Genomic DNA, 17,150 nt, shown 5'->3' with positions numbered 1-17,150 from the left:
ATTACAGACTTCAGATTGGTTAGAGATCGTTGGAGTGGTCCAGGTTGTCTTTTCACGTCTGCTGTTGGCAAAGGCCCACTGTGGGTATCACCCATTGCCTCCCAGTTACCCATCCTTCCTGATCACGATCTGGAGTTGTTTAGAAAGGGTCCAAGTGCCGCAGGCTTTTTCTCTGTTTTCTTTGCCTTTGTCTTTAACTCGATTAAAAATCCCACTGATAGTTTTCTTCTTGGCATGAAGTGTAAGTGAACATGAAGAGATTCATAATTGGGCCACAGGTCACTGAAAGATCAGTCCATGAACTGTAGACACCAGCTATTGAGATCCTTTTTAAAACATTAAACCAGCGTGTTATTTTCCTGTGGTTAGTTCATGCTGGCGGCAATCTCAGCCTAGGAGTTGTGTTAGCTTTTGGCTCCATATAAATGTGGAGGTGGGGTGGAGAGGGAAGGCAGAGGTTCTAAATCTGACATTGCTGGTATGTCCTGTATTGTTATGTAGTGTCTTAGGTCTGTTTCATACTGTGGCATATACTATCTCACTAACTACATATTTGGACAGTTATACCTCCCCCTGAACAAAGGGGAAGGACCAACCTCTCTAATACCCAGGACATTGAGTGCCTCGGGTTTTTATATCAACCTGAAGTGACTTTACCATAGAATAGAACAAAGTAAGTTTGGAACGCTTCTGGAGGCTGTCATTCTTATAAAAGTTAGCCAACCTTGAGACAGGAGAGAGCTGGGTGTGTAGCCAGTGTGTGAAGGTCCTGACCCCACTCCCAGCACTACACCCTGATTTCGTTGACCAAATTATTTTGACATATTTGCTTAGATACATGACGAGCTGAGAAAGAGCGGCCAGGGCAACATCCAGGGACAGTTTTAGCAAAATATTAAAGAAGTTATCGAAATCATAGTATCGGTAAAGGGGGTTTTGTTTTTCTTTTGTGCTCTTGTAACCTTAATCCCAATCAGTAGGATTCCTAGAGGAGGCCTAGGAAAGTTTTTACTGCACAAGGGATACTTTGTCAGCTCACCCTGGGAAGGTCTAACTGTTAAGAAAAGTTCAGTTTAGGAGCTAGAGAGATGGCCCAGAGATAAGAGCACTGCCTGCTCTTACAGAGGCCCTGAGTTCAATTCCCAGCAATGACATGGTAACTCACAACAGTCTGTAATGAAATCTGGTGCCCTCTTCTGGCGTGCAGACATACCTGCAGGCAGAACACTGTATACATAATAAAATAAATAAATCTTTAAAAAGAAAAGCACCATTTAAAACCCAGATTCTAAGCCTGGTGGTGGTGTGAACGCCTTTAGTCCCAGAATTTAGGAGGCAGGCAGATCTCTGAGTTGGAGGCCAGCCTAGTGTACAGAGTGAAATCCCAGAACAGCCAGGGCTACAATGAGAAACCCAGGCTAAAGTAAAACAAATGATGATGATGATGATGATGATAACATTTTAAAAAATGATGGCGTTGGAAAGATAGCTCTTGAAAAGGACCAAAATTCAGTTCCCAGCACCCATATCCAGAAGCTCTCCCTACAACTTCCAGGGATCCAAACCCTTTTCTAGCTTCCAAGGGCACCCAACTCACATATACACGTATCTCCCCTGACATGCATGTAACTACAGATGAAAGAAATTACTGGGCAGTGGTGGCACACTCCTTTAATTCCAGCAGAGACAGGGGGATCTCTGTAAAATTGAGGCCAGCCTGGTCTACAGAGTGAGTTCCAGGACAGCTAGGGCTACAGTGAGAAACCCTGTCTCCAAACAACAACAACAAACCCGATTCCAGCCAGATGGGTCTAGCTCATGGGGCAGACACAGGCAGATCTTTCTAAGTTTCAAGCAGTCTCAAAACACTAAAGAAGACAAAATAAAAGCTGAAATTGCGACCTCACAACTAAGTTTATTCCTGACCATGTGCACTGGGAGCGCGTGTCTCGTTTGGCCATGAGAGTCTTCTCACTGTTCATAGCAACAGGTGAGAATTTTAGCTGCTAGTTCGTTACCACCAGATAAATGATTGAGCTGTTATGTCAGCATCTCTTATTAACTAACTCGTGAGAAACTCACTCAGTTCCTCTTAGAGCCTCAACCAACTGGCTTTTTGCAGTTGCTTTCTTTGGAAGAGTCTGTGACAAACAAGTGACAGTGTAGTCTTGTTTATGCCCCAGTTCTAGACGTCAGCTGTCATAGTGTGTGCTACTGGCCAGTTTTCCAGATGCTCCCGACTGATTGAAGCTGCAGAAGGGCAGACACCTAGTGTGTGGCCTTCGGGGTAGCTCAGTGGTCACTGTCCTTTTCTGGGGTGTTTCTTTGAGCCACATGTTACATGCATTGAATAAGGAGCGCTTTAATCGTATTGTTAAGAGGTGCCAGAGAAGCAGAGAAGTCGCCAGAAGTGCAGAGCAGAACAACTGGGGCAGCTGTGAAGCCTTTGTTTTGCTAATGTGGATGCTAGGAATCCAACCCAGTCCTCTGAGCTACCATGTAGATGCTAGGAATGGAACCCGGTCCTCTGCGAGAGCAACCAGTGCTGAATTCCCTGATCCATCTCTTCAGCCCCTTCTCTAATGTTAATAAAGAGGAGTTAATCCTAAATCAGACTGGGGATAGTACTTGTCATGGCTAAAGAGGAATAAGTGTGGACTCTGTTCTTACAGCAGAGCCTCACTAGCAGGAGACAGTTTTCCCTGTGTAATAATTGTCGCTCTTGCATTATTACACTCCTCCTTACACTGTTCACACAAGCACAGATGTTTTCTTTCACAACTCTGCCTCAGGTACCTGCTGAAATCAGCCAAGAGAGTGATCTTGGGAGTTACTTTTCTTCAGCCTTCATTTTGGGGGTGGCCACTGGAAATAATAGCATAACTTTAGAAGATTAATAATGTAGCTATGTTATTATAAACTAATTTAGAACGTTCTCGTGTAGCACTGAGTTTGTGTAGGAACTACCTCCGAGGATACCATTAGTACGCAGGACTTTTCAAAAGGAACTGCACATGTGTGTTTGAAGAAAGTGTGGCCTGCGGAACTGCGCTGAACACACTGACTCTGAGAGGCAAATGTTTTCTGATAACAATCTTTGTTTTCCCCCACCTCTATTCATGTAGTGTACGGAGGCCAGAGTCAGCGTGGGGTGTTTTTCTCAATGAGACCCACTTCATTGTTGAAGCCAGGGTCTCTCACTGAACCCCGAGCTTCCTGATTCAGCTGGCCTAGCTTGCCAGGCTGCCCAGCGACCTCTGGGGATCCCCACCACCCTACTCTCTCACCCCCAAACCCACACAGGGATCCCCACCACCCCACTCTCACCCCGTACCTCCATGCTTCTTGATTCAGCTGGCCTGACTGTCCAGTGACCTCCGGGGATCCCCTTGTGTAGCCCCCCTTCCCACCACCCCCACTCCTCAACACTGAGGTTGCAGGGGTACAGCACTCTGCCTGGGGCCCCCTTGAGTGCTAGAGATGAGGTTCTGGAGCTTGCACAGCCTGGTACTGATTGGACTGTCTCCCTGGTGCCTGGTTTTATTTTATTTACGTAACAAACCAGAGTTCTCCTCATTGTGAAGGCAGTATCTATGCGGTAGTATAAACACAGTTGAGAGGACCCACTATGCAAGTAGAATAGCCATGATAAGGGCTCCAGGCGGCAATAAGCCCATGGAGATGAGAAAGTGAACCCTCAACCTGCACTCAGAGTTCCAATTCTGCTGGTACTGCCGCCGTCCTTGTGACTCTTAGCAACCCCTCATTCCTCAGTGACGATTTGAGCATTTGTTCTAATCTGACCTTCACTTGGGAGCTTGGAGAGGGTTAGGTGCGCTCAGGTCATCGCTGGCTACCGGAAGTCCTCAGTACATGTCTGCTGTTGGTCGGTAAGGGCCATCGTGCTTCCCGAGGCTCTCATCCACCTGGTGACCTGTTCCTTCTGTTTTAATGCCTCTCATTTAGTAGTTCTCTCTTCCCTAACATGTTTAGTCCGGATGCAGCTGCTCGAAGGAGCCAGGCTTCTCACACAGCTCTGAGGTTTTGAGCCCCTGTGTTGGTCCTGCTAAGGCTGTTGACTTGATGGTGTGACCCATTAAGTACTGGACAGCAGTTGTAGTTGAAGTATGGAGCTACAGAAATGTGAGAAACCAGAGCAAGACAGCAGCCATTGTTTAACCAGATAACATTTGGAGAGTACAGCTTGGCGTTGTGGCTCATTGCCTTTTGTTAATTCCAGCATCAGGAGACAGGGGCAGGCAGACCTCCGTGAGGTCAAGTCTAGTTGTTATTTACATAATGAGTTTCAGGGCTATTTAGGGAGACCCTGTCTTGAACAAGGGTTTAGAGAATACTGAGGTGAACAATTCAGGAACAAAGTAAAACTACCGTTGGCTCTTCTGACAGCCTCCGGGTGAACAACACGCCGCAGGTAACACCAACAGCAGTTTGGATATACTAGAACCTCCATGTGCCAGCAGTCTGTGGTGTTCAGACAGATGATGTCCACATCTGTATTTACTCAGAGTTGTAACAGCTGTACGTCTAAGAACAGTCTTGGGCACTCTCTGCTTCATTTGAGTAGACTGACACCGTGGGTGACCGTGGATTCCAGAGAGCTGTGAGATCGCAAGCTGACCTGGAGAACATACTGAACTTGAGTGGATAAGCCGCCTGGTTCTCTGTAGAGGAACACAGTAAAGGTTGCATCCCTGAGCAGCGGGAAGCCAAAGGAAGCCGCTTGTCACGTTGATTTAGCCTCTTGCCTTGTCTAGTTCTCTAGGACATGTTAGAAGAAATGCTAACATGGCACACGGTCTTCCTCCTTGTCCTCAAGAAAAGAAGGCTAAGCAGCTGGTTGTCCCTTTCCTGGCCCTCTCTATCCCCCTCCCCGTGCCTGTCACGCCCTAGCATGCAGCTTCCTCCATTTCATTGTACCGATCATGAATTGTGTATAGCGAGACTGGAATGGTTTTCACTAATAGGTTTTTGTTTGTGCTTTTATTAAGTCACACTTTTGCACATGGCTCCGTGCCTTTTTTTTTTAACAGAATCCATTTTCAAATTTAAAAATAACATTATAATAAGAGAGTTTTCTTTTTACCAATTAGGTCAGAGTCCTAAAATTTTAAGACCCAAACCCCATGGTTTAGAGCGAACTGATTCACAAACCATAGCTGACTTTGCTACAAGAAGAAAGGGTATGTACCTAATTGGGGCATTGGGAATCTATTTATTTTTATACTTTTTTTTTGATTCAGAAGAAAGAAGGGAAAGGGAAAGGGGAGCTTTAGTAGTACTGCTGTTGCAAGCTGCTTCCCAGTGTGCTGTCTCTTAAGAGAATGCAGTGATGCACAGTGAGTCTCTTTGTTCTGATGGGCAGAGGCAGCGTTGGGACCATTTGATTCCATGTCAGCTATAGTCAGCCTTGTCTCTGCGGTATCCCTTAACTTTCTAGGCGGCAGCAAGCTGTTTCACCTTTGCTTATGGGCTGCTGTGAAGCCCCAGTTGTCTCCTGTCTTTGTATATGTATGCGTTTTCTGTTCTGAAATAGAATAAAATGTAGTTTCAGTGTTTTTACCATGGCATAACTTAGAAATTGACAGCTGAACTCTTGTTCACCTTTCTATGTAAAATAAAAATAAATAAAGGGAACTTGAAGAAAAATCACCTTCATTCACGCAGTGTGCTGAAGGTGTCTGTTTTAAGGATATAGCTTGGTAGAGCTCTTGACTCAGATTTAGTAACTGGCTTCATCATGCTTGAGCTGTGAGCCCATGTGATCTGCAGCTTTGACATGACCACCTGGTGTTCTCATGGTATGTGTAAGATAGCTGATTAAGATTACATGTTTTTGAACAAGTTGATAATCCTTTGGTTTGGGATCTAGCGAAGTTTCTGGTGATTTTCGCCCATCATTTTATGTGTACTGCTGTCCGCTGGATGCTTCAGTACTGGGGAACAAGTTTTACACAGATGCTTAAGTCCCCCGCACCCAAAGATTAAATTTGTAAAAAAAAATGGTTTAATGAGAATAGTGCCCAGCAACTTTAAAGGAATTCATACTTTTACATCTTCATTTAATTTCTATCTACAAGGTGCGTATTCACATTAAGAAACAGCATGTAGTTGTTTGTAGTTTGGGCCTTGAGCTGACTGATGGTCATGCATCCAAAGTTTTAGCTTTTTTCCCTGAGCGTTTAACTCTGACACTGCAGGCCTTGTTATCATACGTAAGACAGTGTCTGCCTGCCAAGTATAAATTGTGCAATTGAGAGAATAATGTTTAATTTTCGAGGCTTTATGCACCCAGACCTTCTCTTCTCTTTCTTCCTAGCCAAGCCAGCACCTCTGGAAATAAAGCCACTGCCAGAGTGGGAAGAACTGCAAGCCCCAGTCAGATCCCCCATCACCAGGAGCTTCGCTCGGGAGTAAGTCGTCTGCTCAAAACACGAAGTTTGGACAGCGGGACAATTAAAATAGTCTATTTTATGAAATAACTTTATAAAACGCCTATATTCAAGAGCAGTAGGTCAAACAACAGCCTAGAGAAGCTCCCCTACCCAGGGGTCTACAAAGTCAGAACTGTCATGTGTTCTAATACAAATGTGCAGTATGTAACTGTAAACTAGAAAGATGCATGTTATCGCTTAGGTTTATACTGGAGTGACTGCACAGCTCTTCCTCATGTTCATGGTGATCTTTCCTTAGCTCCTCTAGATTCCCCTTGTCCCCTCGGCCGGATTCTGTGCACAGCACGACGTCCAGCAGCGACTCTCACGACAGTGAGGAGAACTACGTCCCCATGAACCCAAACCTGTCCAGCGAAGATTCCGTATGTACAGTCCTCGTTCATTTCTCCCTGTGAAACCAGTGCAGCTTAAACTGTGCTGACCATCTGCATGCCTCTACCCTCCCATCTTTCTTCCTATGCCTAAACAATCCAAGGCTCCCTTTAAAGTACTTTTGCTCATTTAAGGACTATCATAGTCTAATGCCAGCCGCGGTCAAATTGTTCTGCGTTACTGTTGTAAATCATTGAAAAACATGAAGGGTTTTCTGCCAGCTCTGCACTTTTGTAGCGAATTCCCGAGACAACCAGCTTAGAGAGAAGGTTTGTTTGTTTTTGAGACAGGGTTTCTCTGTGTAGCTTTGGAGCCAGTCCTGTACTATAAACCAGGCTGACCTCAAACTCACAGAGATCTGTCTACCTCTGCCTCCAGAGTGCTGGGATTAAAGGTGGGAAAGGCACGTGCCACCATGCCTGGCTGAGAAGGTTTATTTTACTTGGAGTGCTAAGTGTCTGGGGTTGCTTGGTTTTGTTGCTTTGGGCCTGTGGCAGAGCTACTGCCTCCTTACCTGTATCAAAGTGAGAAAGAGCCAAGATCTCACACCCTCTTCAGGAAGTGACCCAGTGACATAAATAAAGACCCCACCTCTTGGAGATGTCGCCACCCCTCAGGAGTGCCAGTGTGAGATCAAGTCCTTCCACACATCACCCTTTGAAGGGCATTTCACATCCACACTCCAGGAGTTCACAGCCGTTCCAGCTGTAGTGCAGTGAAATCCTCCAGGCTCGCGTTATGACAGGCATCTGGGAGAACTGTCTTATGCAGAAGGTCTCTGGTGATCTTTCAGTTCGACAAAAGGAAGGACTATAAAGAAAGGCATTACAATCAGAAGTCAAACGGGGGAAACAAAATTAAGAATTGTGTGTACCTATGGCATTAAGGCAGGAAAGAACTTTGGTATGTCTAGTATGTCCAAACAAGCATGAGCTGGGGCTGGAGAGATGACCCAGCAGCCAAGAGCACCAGAGTTCAATCCCCAGCACCCACTTCAGATGGTTCATGGCAGTAACTCTACCCGCAAGGGATCCGGTGTGCTCTGCTGCTCTCTGTGAGTCCCCGCACACTCATGGACACATCCATATGTAAAGACATACATATACAGTTTTTTTTTTAAGTGCAAATAGCTGTGGGTACAATCGATAAGTCAACTGTGTCCTTTCTAGCTCCCCATGCCGCCAGCTGCCAGGACACAGTGGCCCATGTGGCCCTTCTTAGAAAAGAATGTGGTTGTTAATATTCCTCAGAACTCTTAACTGTTGTAACACAACGTGTTGACGGAAATTCACAGGATCTGACATGCTTTTGGATTTATTAAACCAGTGTAAAAAAATTAATAGTCGCCAAAAAGTTAGGACAGATTTATACTACATCTGATTTGTGTGTACGGATCAAGTCACACATTGATCAAATGAACCCTTAGTAGGTTGTCAAATTTGAGTCATGGTCCAAATACTGCCATAAATGTTGTTAGATGATAACAAAAACATCAATCAATTCTGTATATTTCTTAGAATGTTTACAAAACCTAGCACTATTGCTTTATTTTGTTACTCCATGTGCATAGTGCTTACAGTGAGTCTCAGAATCCTGGAATTTCTCTACAACTTGTGTGGGGAGAATACTGGGTGGAAGGCCAGTGTGCAGACGGGCTGTTCCCCACTAAGGCTGGAGCAGGAGCCCATAGACATCCTAAAGAAGCTGAATTTCAGCCCCATGTTGAGATGAGAAGAAAGCCCAGCTCTGCTGTTAGTTAGAGTTCACAGCCAACTGGAATTAACTGTGCAGGAACTAGGAATTTATGTGTCACTCTTATAACTTAAAATGGTGTAGGAACTGCCCCAGCCAGGGAAAGGGGAAACGTGTGTTTGCACTGGGCACCTTCAGATGGAGCATTACCCACACTCCAAGCTGAGAGCGCCGTCTTAGAGGGAAAGAATTGTGATTGCATTGCGGGGTTTTGTTCTTTTCATAACTTGGGAGAAGGGGCGTGCCCGCCATTTTAACTGGGCATCCAGGTGCTCCCCATCCTGTGAGCTGTGCCATTTGCTCTGGAAGTCCTTGCCAAAGTCTGTCTTCGGGGTTTGTTGCCTGATTTTAGAGAGTCCTTCTATAATGCGGTTCCTTTGATGGAAGGAAGAGATCAGGCTGAGAGAGAGTGAGGTCCTTAACTGAAGGAAGTGCAGTCATGATTCATAGCTTTAGTTAACATACTTGGATGCATCTTTCTCCAAATAGCTTAAAATTAAATGTGGATATTTATTTTTTAATTTTCCATGCAATATATTCTGATCATATTCTTCCCTCCTCACCTCTTACCAGACCCTCCCCCCCCCCCGTGCTTTCAAAGCAAGACATAAGAGGGTTCCTCTTTATAAAATGTAATCGAGCTGGGCACATATACAAATCTTCTAAAAGTGTCTTAGTTTTTACCAGGCTCCCTGCATTTTAAAACACACCAGCCAGGCAATGGTAGCACACACCTTTAATCCTAGCACTTGGAGACAGAGGCAGATGGATCTCTGAGTATGAGGCCAGCCTGATCTACAGAGCCAGTTCCAGGCTAGCCAGAGCTACACACAGAGAAATCCTGTCTCAAAAAGCCAAAACCAAACCAAACAAACAAAAGAATGTTTGCTTCAGCTTTTGCAGTCATGTGTGGCTTGATGTCTAAATATTTTTTATTATTGCTCTTCACAGTTTCGTATGCACATGTGCCTGGGGTGGGTTGCTTGCACAAGCGTGGGTAAGGGATCATTTACTTGAGCAAGGGACATTTACCAGTGGCTAGCTACACCACTGAGGAATATGGCTGCCTCCTACTGTAGTCATCGCTGGGGGTCTCCCCTAGGTCAGGTCTTGCTTTAACTAGGTTTGAATTAGAGACCAGGAGTTCAAGACCAGTCTTGGACAACACAGTGACTCTTCTCCATCCCTCGTGCGGGGGGGGAGAAAAGAGGGGGGAGGCAGAGCATATCTCCTGAATGTCTGCCCACTAGTTGCTGTTCTGTGCTTTCAGAATCTCTTTGGCAGTAACAGCCTTGATGGAGGGAGCAGCCCCATGGTCAAGCCCAAAGGAGATAAACAAGTTGAATACCTAGATCTAGACCTAGATTCTGGGAAATCCACGCCACCACGGAAGGTAAGTGAGACAGATGTGCCCTGTAAGTAATTCAAGCACTCTTTGAAAGACCATCTTCTTTGGAGAAGTTTTAGGGGCCTGATTGAAATTTCGTGACTGTTGTTTTTAAGTCATAAGCAACGGAATTACGAAGATGCTAGCTCTGTAGAGGTGTGGAAGTTGTACGCTTTCTACTCATTGTGGTTACTGTAGAAATGATTACTTAACAAATTCTGAGTTTGCCCATGCTTTCACTCTCTTTAAAATGAAGAGATGGCTTAGCTGAGCATGGTGGTGACACCTTTAATCCCAGCGTTCAGGAGGCAGAAGCAGGAAGGTCTTTGAGTTCAAGGCCAGCCTGGTCTACATAGAGAATTTTAGACTAGCCAGCTCTACATGGAGACCCTCTGTAAAAATGAAAGAAAAAGAAAATATGGCTCAAATCATGTGCTGTTTTTTTCTTAAATTTTAATTTCTATCAAGCTTGCCAATTAGACAGTTAAATTATATATTTTTTAACTTTTCATCTGTGTATATGCACATGAGTGCATGCTCGTCAGAGGCCAGAAGAGGGCAGCGGTTCCCAGGAGCTGGAGTGACACCTTCTTGTGAGCCTGCTGAAGTGAGTGCTAGGAACCCAGTTCAGGTCCTCTGCAAGAGCAGTGTACACTTTTAGCCCCAAGCCCCTTTCCAGTTCCTGGTTCTGTAAGTCATGTTTCCTACATTCCCCTGTGTGTCGCTCCTTCACTCATCTCCACTGCAGTACATTCTGTAGAAGTCCCTGTAATGGAGCTCTGTTGGGATGAGTTTTTCAGGTTGTGTGTCTCTATTTTAGAAACAGGTTTTGTTGAGATCACATTTCTTTCTTCCCCCCTTCTCCCACATAATTATGCAGGCGCAAGGTTCCTGTCTCAGAGCTGCTTGGTCCCAAATACCTGGCAGCCGCTTTCCAAATTACCACACAGAGAGTTAATAGTACTTATAAGTGCCCGGCCAATAGCTCAGGCTTATAATTACCCAACTCTTATATTTTAAGTTCCCCCATATCCCTTTTTTATGCCCTGCCATATGATGGCACCTCATCTCAGTACGGCCATCTTGCTGTCTGACAAGGGGATTTTAAGTCACTTTTCTCTTTCCTATCATTCTTTGTTTGGTCACCAACCTATACTTCCTACCTGGATACTGGCCAGTCATTGTTTTATTAAACCAGTTCAAGTGACAGATCTCTACAGTGTACAAGAGGAGTATTCCACAGCATATTTGGCTAATTTTCAATATAATAAACTTGAATCTTTAAAATTAGGGAGTTTGCTTACGTAAGATGTCATTATTTGTACCAGAGAAAAGCTCATTGCTGTCATGTTGACATGACACCGTCTCCTAACAGAATGAGAGACTCAGTTTCCTGGCAGGGAGTTGAGCTATTGAGATCGATTCTTGCCTGATCCTCCTCACCACCCGGAACCCTCTTCCACTGTCAATGGTCTTCCTCTGTACATGCCCCATCTGTCATCTGGATGCCTTCACTCTTCCCTGTCTGAATTCACAATTTCGTGAGAGTGTGTGTAGCCGTAGACTTCTTTTTGCTGGTCCACTCTACAGAACTTGTGCTTGTTATGATTACCCAGCAAGGTGGAACCTTCAGTGAGTCTCGTGGCAGCTGAAAGAAGGAGAGGCCATACAGACAGAGCTTGAGTGTGGAGTTGATTGAGGGAAGGGTAAGGGGGAGGTGACAGACAGACAGACAGCTGCCTCCTCAGAGAAGAGGCAGAAGGAAGAATACAGGAGTGGATAGAACTTGTCTCCTAAGGAACAGGATACTGTCAGCCACGTGCAGACAGGTGGGTGACGCACTGTGCCAGGCTCCCAACATGTGCCTGGATGCTAACAATGCTACCCCACCCCACCCCCATTTATAACTTTTTCTCAGTTTTCAAAAGTCTGTCCCTGCGGCTTTACATATCGCTTTTCTGCTAATTCCCTTTATCACCTGCCAGTTAAGACACGCACACCTTCTATTTCCACATCTTTGTAGTTTTCTGTCCTTGGGTTCTCTGTCTAATTTTAGATAGTTTTTATAGCTCTATCACCATATTTACTAATTCTCAGTTCTCTTTTGTTGAGAATTTTGGTTTTGGTTTCTTTGTTGTTTTCAATTATAGTATATTTATCTCTGAAATGAAATTCTGTTTGATTCGCTGTAACTGATGTTCATCTCTTTCTGTTGTGTGTTTAATGCCTTTTCTGATTAGCCCATTCATACGCTGTGCACATACTTTATAGTCTGATACAGTAATTTCAGTATCTGAAGTCCTCAGAGGCCGGAATTCGTGTTTATTCTTTCCACTAGCCTACATTCTTTATGTCTTGCCTCCTTGTGTGTTTATGATTTTTATTGCAAATTCAGGGTTGAACTTTGAGGACCTGAATTTCCTGCACAAAGCAACTCTAGTTCCTTTGCTTCTAGAAGCCAGGTGACACGACCACTCTAAGACCACATCAGCTTCCTTAGAGGACCTGCAGCTTCTCCGGAGTCTCGGTTTCAGCATCCTCCTTCCCTAGCCCCCACCCCAGCATCCCTCCTTCCCTAGCCCCCACCCCATCATCCCTCCTTCCCTAGCCCCCACCCCAGCATCCCTCCTTCCCTAGCCCCCACCCCAGCATCCCTCCTTCCCTAGCCCCCACCCCAGCATCCCTCCTTCCCTAGCCCCCACCCCAGCATCCCTCCTTCCCTAGTCCCCCAACCCCAGCATCCCTCCTTCCCTAGCTCCCACCCCAGCATCCCTCCTTCCCTAGCCCCCCACCCCAGCATCACTCATTCCCTAGCCCCCCCACGCCAGCATCCCTCCTTCCCTAGCCCCCACCCCAGCATCACTCATTCCCTAGCCCCCCAACCCCAGCATCTCTCCTTTCCTAGACCCCCACTCCTACACCCCCCATTGCACTGTACCAATCCATGTATATGGCAAAGGCCTTTGTCATACATAGACTTGTCCCTCTTCACCATTCCCTCAAATCCTAGCTGTCTCCTGCTATATTCTGAGCCCTACAGAGCATTGCCAGCTGTGTTTGTTTTCAGTTACCCTGTATCTAATTGCACATTAGGGCTGGAGGGGGACCCCCTCTGTAGTTTGTTTTCCTTTGAATAGTACCTTTTTTAGGGCTAAGAGTTAGCAGCAGGTGGTCCTGGTGCTGATCCAGGCCTGGAAAGGTCAAACAGAAGCTAAGGGAAGACTCTGGTCTCTGTATTTTAGATGGACCTGGTTTTCATCTTCTTCTGTTTGAATGGTTCTATATAATTTTAAAATTAAGAGAAATTAGTGTCAAGTTAGGTATGGACAGACAATACAGTTAAACTGAGGCTTTTCTGTATGTAATTTCAGGACTGCAAATATCTGTCTATATTTGTTTTTGAAGCAGGGTTTTACTATGTAGCCCTGGCTGATCTGGAGCTCTCTACATAGACCAGGCTGACTTTGAACTCAGATCCACCCACCTATTTCTGCCTCCCGAGTCTTGGGAGGAAAGATGGACACTCCCATGAAAGGCATATGTATCTATTTTAAATTTTGAGTTTCACCCAGAACCATTCTCACAAATTGCACTTTGGGGGCAATTTCTTTTTTTTTAGCAAAAGAGCAGTGGATCGGGCAGCAGCATGGCCGACGAGAGGGTGGATTACGTTGTGGTGGACCAACAGAAGACTCTGGCTCTGAAGAGCACCCGGGAAGCCTGGACGGATGGCAGGCAGTCGACAGAATCGGAAACTCCCACCAAAAGTGTGAAGTGAAGATACACCATTGCCAGTGCCGAACAAGTGGGAACTGAGGAGAAGACAGATGCCAAGCGGAGAACGCGATGCTTCTACTCTCAGAAGCTCAAGTAAGCAAGGATGGAGAAAAGAACCTCTCAGATGTGGTCAAGCAAATTAGATTGTAAATGGTGCTGTGTGGTATTGGATTTGTAACGTAAATAATGTGGGGGAAATAGCGTTGTAGTTCTCACAGAAACATCTGTCCCTAGCTAACATGCCTGTAGTATTACTATAGTGATGCACTTTTTCATTGACCATGTTGGTTTGGGTCTTCCTGATGTACCCTAACAGATTCCCTTCTTCCCGACGTACCCTAGCAGATTCCTTTGGGTCTTCCCAACGTACCCTAACAGATTCCCTTGGGTCTTCCCAACGTACCCTAACAGATTCCCTTGGGTCTTCCTGACGTACCCTAACAGATTCCCTTCTTCCCAACGTACCCTAACAGATTCCCTTGGGTCTTCCCGACATACCCTAACAGATTCCCTTGGGTCTTCCCGACGTACCCTAACAGATTCCCTTGGGTCTTCCAGACGTACCCTAACAGATTCCCTTGGGTCTTCCAGACGTACCCTAACAGATTCCCTTGGGTCTTCCAGACGTACCCTAGCAGATTCCCTCGGGAGTTCCCGATGCACCCTAGCAGGTTCCCTCGGGAGTTCCCGATGCACCCTAGCAGGTTCCCTCGGGAGTTCCCGATGCACCCTAGCAGGTTCCCTCGGGAGTTCCTTTTGTCTTCTCACACTACTCTATGTAACAATACTAAGTGAAATGGGCTACTTTTAGTTCTGGAAATTTCAGTTGAAGCTACAGGCTAACACCATTAAAATGAGAAGTAGTTCACAAATTTGCTTTCCCGTAAAGGTGGTAACCATGAGCTTAAACTGTAGAATATAGTTGGACTCCCCCTTTGTTGGTTTCCAAAATACCAGGGATAATGTATATACTGTTGTCAAGACCTAGTTCTTTGGCTCATGTATTCCTAGGTTTTAATAGTATAACTTGGTTGGTTTTTGTTAATTGGTGTCTTGGGTTCATTGTGTGAAGGGTTCTGCTGGGTAGGACCTTGCACCTTTGCCAGACTGGCTCCGGTTACACTCTTAGGCCCACAAATTACCTGCAGATGGACTGGTGGTCTGCTCTCAACCCTTGTTCACATAGATTAAACATTATTTGCAAAAGGTGGATTCTGTGGCTAATCAGGTACGTACAGATCACTGCCGTGCCAATATCCTGATCAGGTTTAGACAGAGAGCTCCAGTTAGGTTTGGGTTAATCCTAATATTGGTTTAGAATTAATGAAATGTTCGCATTCACTGTCAGTTACAGCACCATACTGTGATTTTGAATTAAGTAGACAGTAATTCAATATTATTACTCTTGAGAATGAAATCCTCTCTTTTGACACCATAGTGCCCTTTCTATAATTTTTTTACTTAATATTCTTCTTGGCCTTATACTTAAATCCCTATGCAATTAATGTTTTATATCTGTGTTTAAAAAAAATGTCATTTTAAGTGATCCTTGTAAGTAGCACCTATTGCCTTGGTGAGTAGATGAATTAAGGATTTTGTACTGTGATTTGTATTTACTGCCCCAGTTCTCAAACCATCGAAGCCTTGCTGTTGTGTGAATCCCTGTCATGGTGAATACCGCCCAGCTGGATCTCTGAACCCAGCAAGGGAATGGTGTGATTCTGTCACCTGTAACATGGCGTCGCGTGGTGTGGATGTTCAGACCATGAATTGCTGTCACTGTAATTGGACTTGTCTGTCTTGGCTTTGCTGTGTGACTTGGAAAGCAGCTAGCATTGTCCCTTGTCTGCCCAAGTTACATACAATCTCTATGCATTGATCTGAGACTCACTGATGGCTTGGGGAGGGGACACAGAACAGAATGTCCACATCTGAGGCTTGTCTCCCTCCGTTCAGACCTCTTAACTGTTGCCTGCGTACACAATGTGCCCTGATTTCTGGCCCACTGGCCACAGTACTGTGCCTGATCCATGTGCTGTGCTTGTGTTCCCAGGCCACAAACCAAGTGTTCATAACTAGGTGAACTGTAGACTAGTAACATTGGATGCTTTTAAATGTTTGCTCCTTTTTAAACAAAAACTAAAACCCAGAACTGAATTTTGAGATGGATTTTTAAATTAAAAAAAAAAAAAGATTGAGTTTGTGTGAGCTCTTTTGTAATTTTCTGTGAATAAGTAACGTGTCAAGAAAATGCGTATGAGGGCTGGAGAGATGACTCAGTGGTTACAAGCACCGGCTGCTCTTCCAGAGGACTGGGATGCAAGCTGAGCATCTCTGTACAACTCACAGCTGTCTGTCATTCTAGTTCCGGGGAATCTGACAGCCTCTTCCAGCCTCCAGGCACTGCACACATGTGCACAGGCTTACATGTAGACAAAGCACCCACACACATGTTCTTAAAGTAAATTTAAAACTTGTCATTGTTGTTGATAAGTACATATTCTCTTTGAATATTTACACAGATGAATATATACATGGATGAATATGTATATGCATGGATATGTACATGGATGAATGTGCACACGGATGAATGTGCACACGGATGAATATGTACATGATGAATATGTACATGATGAATATGTACATGGATGAATATGTACATGGATGAATATTACATGGATTAATATGTACAGGGATGAATGTGCACACGGATGAATATGTACATGGATGAATATGTACATGGATGAATATGTACACGGATGAATATGCACACGGATGAATGTGCACACGGATGAATGTGCACACGGATGAATGTGCACACGGATGAATGTGCACACGGATGAATGTGCACACGGATGAATGTGCACACGGATGAATGTGCACACGGATGAATGTGCACATGGATGAATGTGCACACGGATGAATGTGCACACGGATGAATGTGCACACGGATGAATGTGCACACGGATGAATGTGCACACCGATGAATGTGTACACGGATGAATATGTACCTGGATGGATATACATGGCAGGTAGAGGGCAAGAGAGATGGCCTAAAGGTTAGAGCACCTGTTGCTCTTGCAGAGAATCAGGGTTTGATCCCAAGTATCTACATGGTAGTTCACAGCCATCCATAACTCTGGTTCTAGAGGACCCAGTGCCCTCTTCTGACTTCCTTTGGCACCAGGCATGCAAAGTGATGCAAGAAAAGAAAGGAAACCCATGGCTCATCCTACTGGTAGGTATCTGAATATAGTTAACCACATTACTGGGAGCCCAGAGAGGCTCACAACCTTGAATTTTTGCACGTTCTGAAACAGAACTACCAAATGACTGAGATGCACCTAAACTCTCAAACCATGAAATAGGTGTGAAAGATAGGAGAGGGT

The 17,150-nt window shown here is 45.1% G+C and overlaps 1 protein-coding gene across 4 annotated transcripts in view; it reads left to right on the top strand.

Moving 5' to 3' along the window:
• Gab1 (GRB2 associated binding protein 1) overlaps positions 1-15,933 on the top strand; it is a 112,779-nt gene extending 96,846 nt beyond the window's left edge. For 2 of the 4 annotated variants that reach the window (XM_057753953.1, XM_057753951.1), the window contains exons 7-11: positions 5,112-5,201; positions 6,338-6,431; positions 6,712-6,835; positions 9,868-9,990; positions 13,604-15,933. In XM_057753953.1, coding sequence (XP_057609936.1) covers positions 5,112-5,201; positions 6,338-6,431; positions 6,712-6,835; positions 9,868-9,990; positions 13,604-13,762 — 590 coding nt within the window. In that variant the 3' untranslated portion in view covers positions 13,763-15,933. The remainder of the gene's footprint in view (positions 1-5,111; positions 5,202-6,337; positions 6,432-6,711; positions 6,836-9,867; positions 9,991-13,603) is intronic. The other 2 variants (XM_057753954.1, XM_057753952.1) reach the window with 1 other exon arrangement.
• The last annotated feature ends 1,217 nt before the right edge of the window (positions 15,934-17,150 follow it).

The sequence above is a fragment of the Chionomys nivalis genome, chromosome 21, assembly GCF_950005125.1.
Source record: "Chionomys nivalis chromosome 21, mChiNiv1.1, whole genome shotgun sequence".
Taxonomy (NCBI): Eukaryota; Metazoa; Chordata; class Mammalia; order Rodentia; family Cricetidae; genus Chionomys; species Chionomys nivalis.
This window is presented reverse-complemented; position numbering and strand designations above follow the sequence as displayed.